The following is a 9,615-nucleotide window of genomic DNA, read 5'->3' as shown; positions in this document are numbered from 1 at the left end:
CTGTCTGACTGAACATCGGTCCTTCTTCAGCATGGACTGGATGCATTCTTGGGCTTGACTGATTCTGGGGGCCGACGGAAAAGCCCGAAAAGCTTGACTCTGAATCTCCATTCCTAGGTATACTATAGTTTGGGATGGGACGAGTTGGGACTTTTCTATATTGACCAGGAGACCCAATTCCTTGGTCAGATCCAGAGTCCACTGTAGATTCTCCAGACAGCGACGACTTGACGCAGCTCTTAAAAGCCAGTCGTCCAAATAGAGGGAGGCTCTGATGTTTGCTAAATGCAGGAATTTGGCAATATTCCTCATCAGTTTGGTAAAAACTAGAGGTGCCGTGCTTAGGCCAAAGCACAGGGCTTGGAACTGGTATACAACCTTCCCGAAAACGAACCTTAGAAAAGGTTGGGAATCTGGGTGGATGGGGACGTGAAAGTAAGCGTCCTTTAGGTCTAACGAGACCATCCAGTCTTCCTTCCTGACCGATGCTAGAACCGACTTTGTCGTCTCCATGGTGAACGTCTGCTTTGTGACAAAGACATTCAGAGCACTGACGTCTAGCACCGGTCTCCACCCTCCTGTCTTCTTCGGCACTAAGAAGAGGCGGTTGTAGAAGCCCGGGGATTGATGGTCCCGGACTATGACTACCGCTCCCTTTTGTAGTAAGAGAGACACCTCTTGCTGTAAAGCTAGTCTCTTGTCCTCCTCTCTGTACCAGGGAGAGAGGTCGATGGGAGTTGTTGCTAGAGGGGGCTTGCGCAAGAATGGAATCTTGTACCCCTCCCTGAGTAACTTCACAGACTGTGCGTCTGCGCCCCTGTTCTCCCAGGCCTGCCAGTAGTTCTTGAGCCTGGCTCCCACTGCTGTCTGAAGAAGGTGGCAGTCAGACTCTGCCTCTAGAGGACTTGGAACCCTTCTTCTTGCTCCCACGTTGACTTCCGGCACGAGCACCTCCTCTGCTGGAGGCTCTGCCACGAAAGGGCGGAATGAACCTTGACGCTGGAGTGTCCATCCTGGGTCTAGGCACGGAGGGCAAAGGGGTGGCTTTGCGTGCGGATGACGCCACCAGGTCATGAGTGTCTTTCTGGATCAAGGAGGCGGCAATCTCCTTGATCAACTCTTCAGGGAAGAGACACTTCGAGAGCGGAGCAAACATAAGCTCCGACTTTTGACATGGGGTGACTCCAGCTGACAAGAAGGAGCAAAGGTGATCCCGCTTCTTGAGGACCCCGGACACGAAAGAAGCCGCAAGCTCACTAGAACCATCCCGTATGGCTTTGTCCATGCAGGACATAATGAGCATGGAAGTTTCCTTATCAGAAGGGGAGGTCTTCCTGCTCAACGCTCCCAAACACCAGTCCAAGAAGTTAAAGACTTCGAATGCACGGAAAACTCCCTTCATAAGATGGTCCATATCCGAAGGAGTCCAGCAAATCTTGGAGCGTCTCATAGCCAGCCTGCGGGGAGAGTCTACCAGACTTGAGAAGTCGCCCTGGGCAGAGGCAGGAACTCCCAAGCCGAGAACTTCTCCCGTGGCATACCAGACGCTAGATCTGGAAGCAAGCTTGACCGGGGGAAACATGAAGGATGTCTTCCCAAGTTGCTTCTTGGACTGCAACCACACTCCCAGTACCCTTAAAGCTCTCTTGGACGAGCGAGCGAGTACGAGCTTCGTAAAGGCAGGTGCTGCTGACTGCATGCCTAAAGCGAACTCAGAGGGAGGCGAGCGTGGTGCTGCAGACACAAACTGATCCGGATATAAATCCTTGAACAGCGCAAGCACTTTCCTAAAGTCTAAGGAGGGAGGCGCGGTCTTGGGTTCGTCGATGTCCGAGTGTTGGTCGTCAAGATGTGCAGCTTCGTCATCATCAGAGAGTCCATTGTCTGAATGTTGAGGAGGAAGAGGCAACGGAGTAGGTAACAGCTGGACGGCTGAGTCCGGCAGCACGGGTGCATGCGTGGCTGCACTGGACCCAACGTCATGCCACTGTGGGTCAGTCTGAGAACTGGCAACAACCATAGCTGAGTGGGTGCGCAAAGCGTCTACTCCCGACTGTGGACGGATAGCGGAGACCACCGTGGGTTGCGGAGGCTGACGCACCGCGTCAAAACACGGCAGCTTAACTCCACCCTCCTGTTGTTGTGGTAGCACACGCACGTCAACGGAGGGTTCCGTGCGTCTGTGAACGTCAGTATGCGTCTGGCAGGGTCGACTGCGCATGGGTGGAGGAGCTCTCACAGCCGGAGTGTGGGAGCAGGCAGCCTCAGCGTCTGCTGGGCGCACAACCGTGGTAGGTTGTAGGCTAACGGGTGCAGCGTCAACCTTCTCCGCACGAAACTCCTGCATAACAGCAGCTAACTGAGTCTGCATAGACTGCAGCAAAGACCACTTAGGGTCTACAACAGCTGGTGCGGCAACAGACGGAGTTACTGCCTGTTGCGGTACCACTTTGCCTCTCTTAGGAGGTGTGCAGTCGTCGGAGGACTGCAGCGAGTCCGAACTGACCCAGTGGCTACACCTGGGCCGTTGGACTTGCTCGGAAGGGACCTTGCGTTTAAGAGGCCGTGAGACCTTGGTCCATCGTTTCTGGCGAGAAACCTCTTCTGCAGACGAGGAATGAACGGGCTCACTCGTCTTCTTGTGGGTGGGACGATCTAGGCAAGATACGTCCGAAACCACGGAGGGAACGTCTGTCCGCTGATTAAAGCCTGTCGAACCCTTTGGTCGTACGACATTGCTTCTCCCCTGGGCTTGGGAGCTTGCAAGAGGTCCCGGACTGGGAGGACGACAGGCACGAACAGACGCACCCTCATGCGTAACACTGACACTTTTCACTGCACTAACACTCACTTCACTTCCCACTGCACTTTTACCTTTCAACTCCCTGACGTCAGCCATGAGTTGATTGCGGTCATTCGCCAATGACTCGACTCTCTCACCTAGAGCCTGGATGGCACGCATCATATCTGCCATCGAAGGTTGATGAGAGCTAGCAGGGGGGTCGGGTGCAACCACTACAGGGGAAGGAATAGGTTGTGGGGCATGGGGAGAGGAAAAATCAATTGAGCGAGACGAACTCCTCCTGATCCTATCCTTCTCTAGCCTACGTGCATATTTCAGGAATTCTTGAAAATCGAATTCCGAAAGCCCAACGCATTCCTCACATCGATCTTCCAATTGACAGGCTTTACCCCTACAATTGGAACAAACGGTGTGCGGATCGATAGAGGCCTTCGGAAGACGCCTTGAACAGTCCCTAGCGCTACACTTCCTGTACTTGGGGACTTGAGAAGGGTCAGACATCTTGAATTAGTCAAAGGGGGGAATTCAAAATCTATCCAAGTCGTCAACAAATAATCCAAAATCCAATAAAAGAATGCAAGGAAGTATTGAAGATAACTTCTGCACAGCGATAGCTAATAACCAGAAATGAATACTTCACCAAATAACGTGAAAATCAATCCAGAAAACAACAGCGTATTTAGTAGGTCTTGCCGGTGGCACGACAGAGAGAAAATTGGTTCTGTGTTGACATGGAGTACTTGAGTACCTGCTCGACAGATGGCGCTGTTGATGTACACCCCCACCTGTATAGCGATCGCTGGCGTATTTCGTCCTTAGGTTTTTCTGTCGGGCAGCAGAGCTGACAGCTATATGATCACCGGGTAAGTTTAATATTGAAAAATTTTATTTTAATTGTTAATTACATCCTTCTCTTATAGTTTATTTATTTCCTTTCCTCAATGGGGTATTTTCCCTGTTAGAGCCCTTGGACTTACAACATCCTGATTTTCCATCTGGGATTGTACCCAGCATGTAATAATAATATGATAAATTTCTGTTGATATATCATTAGAGTTTTACTGTATTTTATTACTGTACAGTACCTGTTTCATCTCAATCCCATTAATTCTTAATATCATTATTTCGTGTCCTTGATATCAAGCTTGAGGTCTAACAGTCTTATGTCAGAGTTAAAGGCAGCCTGACTATGCATATCTTACTTTTCAAGAGTATGCAACTGGTGTGAACAGGATTGTGATTTGTGTGCCTCATATTTATCATCTGTTTATTCTTTTTTCCCTTTAGTATAGTACAGTTACTAAGCAATAAAATTGTGAGTCCAATTTGTTCCTACATATATACAAACCTTTTGTCCTTTAAAATTGGGGATGTTTTTAGCTGAACTGGAACTGTTGAATTTGTTAATGAGGTAGTTAATGACAGGTAGTATTTGCGTATGAGTAGCCCCACCCACCTGCCTATCGAAGACTTCCCTTTTGTCTTTGGGTGCAACTAATATGGACATACTGTTGCAATTTATCCAAAGGCTTTCATATTTTTTTATTACTTTCCAAAAAGAGAATGCTGCCTGTTGTTGCTGTATTATATGCTGTATCTGCAGTATGTAACCCTGCTGCATAATTCCATGCAGGTATTGGAGCTAAGGGGATAAATTAAAATTGTAGGTTCTTGATATTCCCTTATATTAAAGACAGACAGACAAACATGAAAGCAGAAGAAAGTCTCATACTTGTCACACTTCAGTGACCACTTTACAAAGACTGGCTTATATATTGCACATGGCAGAAACTATGTGTTGTCACATGTAAATTAACAATAACATCAATATACATGAATTCATATGAGCTTGGCAATAGATTTGATATCTATACACCTCCCTTCCCCTTTACACTCGTAGCACTGTCTCAAGCGGAACAGCAAGTCATTGGGGCTTTGGGGGATCAAGTGATGGCTCTTATTCCTGGCCAGAGCAAGTGAACTCAGATCTAAGCAGAGGTGTCATCGGTAATGTTGAGCACTTGTTGTAAATGTTTGTTTCTGAACCGTACATGACCCCTTACTTGGAAGGCGCACCTCATACTGAACTGCCTTGACTTGCTGTGGCCCATCACGATGCCAACCATGTCCCATCGTAATGTCCTGATGTCCTGTATCCTGACTAGTTGACCGATGGTGAGATTAGTTAGAGGAATAACATATGCATTATAGAGGCTTGCGATCTTCTTGGTGTGGGGGTTAGTATAACAGTCATAATCCTCAGACTTGGTTTGCCACTCGTCTGTGAATGACTGTGGGTGGGCCGAAACACAGGTGCGGAAAGGGTGGCCATATATAATCTGCGCAGGAGAATGTCCATTTGGTGTCGTGGTGTTCTGAAGCTCTAGGAGTCTTCTATCCAAGGCTTCACAATCTGTGTTCCCAGATGGGGCATTCTTGATGACCAGGCATTTGACACATTTCACGGCAGCTTCCGCGTGTCCATTAAACTGAGAGTAATGCGGAGAAGTGATGATGTGGTGATCACTCCATCAGTTGGGGAATTGCTTGAAGGCTTAGTTGGAAAATGGGTGTTCTCCATTGGTCCGTATCCATAAGAGGAGTGGGACACTAACCTTGTGAAAAAAAACAGAACATTCTTCTGACTTTAAGATTGTGTCACATCCACAGGCCAGCCTGAAAGTCTGTCAGCAACAACAAGGGAGTATTTCCCTGCTACGTGGACGAAGTCAGCAGACACTTTTGAATGGCTGGGTTGGGGGGTTGTTACACCTGTAAGGTTCTTGTTGCTGACTGGAGAGAATCTTTTGGCAGGTGTCGCAGCTTTCTGCTCTACTCTTATGTTGTCATCAATGCCTGGCCAAAATTCAGTTTGCCTTGCATGACGTTGAGTAGCTTTGATGGCATGGAGGCGAAAAAATACAGTTTGCCTTGCACGGCGCCTAGTAGCTTTGATCCCCCGGTGGCTGCCATAGAGGCGAAGCAAAGTGCATCTACGGAGGGCTGTAGGAATGACGATCCAGGGTCCGTATAATACTAACTCCTTGTCTGCATAAAGGCTATCTTATAGCTTCCAATATGGGATGGCAGAGGCATGTAGGTCATAATGTTTGGTGAGAAAATCATTGGAGATGTAATGGATGAGGCAATTGTAGTTTGATACTGAGATACAGTTGTAAATTAAAATTGTAGGTTCTTGATAGTCACTTGAATTAAAGACACAAACAAACCTGGAAGCGGGAGGAAGGCCTATGCTTGTCACATTTCAGAATGACCGGATTATGCATTGCCCATGGTGGAAACTAACATTGTTGTTGCATGTTTTTGTAATTTTGCCTCAATGTTTAATCAAGATAGTGTTATTGTTTAGGTATTAATAAAGTACTGTATGAATATTAATGTAAACATAACTCTTCTGTAAATTATTAATAACATCAATGTACCTAGAGTAAATGGATATGAGCTGAGCTGTACATAATGTATTTGTTATCTATACAAATGGATGGACTAAGTAAAAGATTTGTATTTGGTTGGGCAAGGCTGGATGCTGCAATTAGTTTATGGCTAAACTGGCTGAAAATCCACTCTTTCTGTGATTCTTGTTGGGAGCATGATTGTTTGTAATTATCCCCATGTGCAGAATGCAGATAGTGGCAAGCATATACTTTGAAGGGGAAAAGAGAACCAAGCCTTCTCTGGTGTTGGTTTTGGCAATCCCCAAGAAGCCACCAAGGAAGTCTTTTACCTCTTTCTTTCCCATATCGAGTAGACTGCTTCTGTGATTACACACATGGATCAGTCCCCAGAGAGTATGCAGCAAGAGCAAGGAGATCTAGGATCTGTCCCAAGGGTTTTTTTCAGGTTCTGGCGATCTTTGGAATTCCCCTTGTAATCGCTGCACATAAAGAGGTTGGAAGCTCTTGTCCTGTGCTGTGTAGATTGCTAACTACAAATTTGACATAAGGAAGGCTTGTACCTCCTTAGGTCTGACTGGTAGGCCCTCTATGACTTTGTTGAGGGAGTTGGTAGTTAAGCTTACCTCACCCCTGATGCTATGAGTAAGAGGCTGCCAGTCTGGCCATCGGGCAACCTGACAGAGACACTGGGCAAAGCTGTGGGTAATGAATGTCTTTCGGGACAGTTACATTACTAACTTTTCTGGACCGTTGGCTCTACCTATCTTGCATACCCATATATAGGATATTTTTTTTGTCTGATCCTCCAACATCACTGAAAGACCTGGCTTTGCAGGCAGAAGTGGAAAGGACGTTGAAGAAGAACACACTCGAGGACGCTTGAGAAGTCTTCAAGCTTCTAGTCGACTCTTCCTGGTGGAGTAGTTAATTGGGGCTGGAGACCAGTCATTAACCTCTTTCCACTGAACAAGTTTGTTCTTTTAACAAAGTTCAGGATGGAAATGGTACGATCTGTGTTGGGTTCCATTAAAGAAGGAGACTTCATGCTTTCATTTTATCAGAAGGATACAGTACGTACTTCTAAATACTCATTCATTAGTGCTCTCGGAATTACCAGCACCTTCCTCTATGGTATGGTGTACCAGTTCAAGACTGTGCTATGGGCTGTGTACTGCTCCTCAGGTATTCATGCGAGTGTCCACCGTGGTAGCAGCTTGGGCCTATTTACATGATTCAATGATCCTGGCCTCCTCTGTGAGGCAGTTGCTACAGGCTCAAGATTGAATTCTTGCATTTTCTCACTATCTGAGGATTTTGATAAATTGGGAGAAGTGGAATCTCCTACCCAAGAATAGGTTGAAGTACTTAGGCATACTGATTGACACGGCAGTCGCGAGAGTCTTTCCTTCAGACAATTTCATCAGTAAGCTTAAGGAGATAGCACTGCTGTTCCTGTTCCAAGACAGTATTGTACTCCAAGCTCGGTGCTGGCAGAGTCCTCTTGGCTACCTTTCCTTGCTTGAACCACAGAAGCATACTTTTCCTTAGGAGGAACAGTAAGACCTTTGCACTCCTCAACAATATTACAATACTGTCCGTGACACAAGACACAAAGAGATTGCGGATCGTGATCGCCCAGAAATAATTCCATTGAAAAATCTAGGCAGAAATTACTAACAAATCCAGAAGACATTTAAATTTACTAAACACTTAAACTGTTGTCAGACTGAGTGCAACACAGGGACTGAAAAGACAGGTTCTGTGGTGTGCCCAATCTTCTTTTCTTATCATCAAGTGCTATTGTTTCATCATTACTTTACAAGAGGAACACATCTACTTTGAAAATTTAGTACTTAGAATTGCTTAATTGCCAGACCCAGAATTTTTTCTTTTAATCAGATAGTTATTTTTATAGAATTTAGTATCTATTTAAGAATGGTAACAGACTAGTAATTATAATTTATTATTAATGTGGATTAATATTGTCTAGAAGAATCTAATAATTATTTTCTTACAGGACTGATTTTGTGAGGCAATGCTTGGTGTTCCAAATTCATAAGACCTAAAGGATATCTGAAGCTGCTGGTGTTGCTGTTTCGTATCTTATTATTGTAGTAATGAAGGTTACTGCAAATGTGATTAGTTGTAATTAATTGTTACTCAGGTTGACTTCAATGTATACTGGTCTGAATTTCAACGTGTAAATTAACTATATTTTTGTTGAGGGTTTTGCTGAATTTTTATAGATAGATTTTTAACATTTAAATGTAAACTAACACAAAAATCCGATTCTCTGTCCATTATAGAGATATATGGTAAATTAGGTATTGCTAGTAACAATTTTCAAACCAAAATGTAATCTTTTTATAGGTTTTACATGAGTTGATCATTGATGCTGTTTTCAAATGTAAAAAATATGGAAATTTTTCAAACTTTTTATAAATTAAAACACCTGTGTTTAAGGTTAAAGTTGCAAAGAATTCCTATCATGAAAATTAATCTTAATCACACTCAAAGTATTTTATGATTCTAGAACTTTTCACAAAAAACCTTTGGTTGAATTATTTTCTTGTATCCATATTTAACTAGTTATTTTCTGCAATTTTTTTCCAAAATTATTCCACAAGTAGAAACTGTAATAATTTAATTTTTTTCTGGTAAAGTCTTTTCCAACTTTACTCTTTCTTAGATGTGGTACCTCTGTTATTTGTGATATTTTTTGAGTTACAAGTGAAAGTCATTTTATTGGAGCTTAAGTTCTCATTTTTAATGAAGTGGAAATTCAGAAATCATTATGATTGCTTTGAAAGATTGACATTTATGCTGTTTTTGGACTTCATAGCCTCTCAAAGTCATCATAATGTCATCCTCATTAGCGATATATGAACACTTTAACACCTAGATGTTAAAATGTGCTGACATTTGAGTAAATAAAAAGTAGGTTGGTAAAATGAATTAAAATTGTTTCTTGCTGTCTGAGGCCTATGAGGATGCACTATGTAAACAAGCATTAAGTTTTGGAGTTGTACTTCTAGGTACCTTGGAATAGTTGAACAGTGGCGTCAATATTCCAATGCTGGATAAATAGAATTTGTTTCACAATGAAACTTTTAAACTTTTTGTTTATCAGTATAAAATCCTATTAAATTATTACATAAGTGTCCTGCAATAAAAAATCTTAGCCATATCCCCAATTGAATCCACATAACAGTGAAGTATCTACATCGCAAAATATTTGCAAGATGCCCCAGGCAACTAAATTTTCAACCAGTTAATATTGAGATTGCCAGAGATATCTTTTCATGCTGGACTTTACTTCGTTATCGTAATTAGTAAATTGTGTAAAAAGGCCACCGAGTTTATGCTCTTCATTCTCACAGGGCTGGTCCAAAGGGT

At 43.7% G+C, this 9,615-nt stretch overlaps 1 protein-coding gene across 1 annotated transcript in view; it reads left to right on the top strand.

Moving 5' to 3' along the window:
• Sym (symplekin) overlaps window positions 1–8,661 on the top strand; it is a 147,114-nt gene extending 138,453 nt beyond the window's left edge. The window contains exon 20 of the mRNA XM_068351892.1: window positions 8,590–8,661. Coding sequence (XP_068207993.1) covers window positions 8,590–8,661 — 72 coding nt within the window. The remainder of the gene's footprint in view (window positions 1–8,589) is intronic.
• Window positions 8,662–9,615: the final 954 nt, after the last annotated feature.

This window comes from Palaemon carinicauda, chromosome 2, assembly GCF_036898095.1.
Source record: "Palaemon carinicauda isolate YSFRI2023 chromosome 2, ASM3689809v2, whole genome shotgun sequence".
NCBI classification, from domain to species: Eukaryota; Metazoa; Arthropoda; class Malacostraca; order Decapoda; family Palaemonidae; genus Palaemon; species Palaemon carinicauda.
Note: the sequence above shows the minus strand (reverse complement) of the source record. Positions and strands in the feature narration are given on the sequence as shown.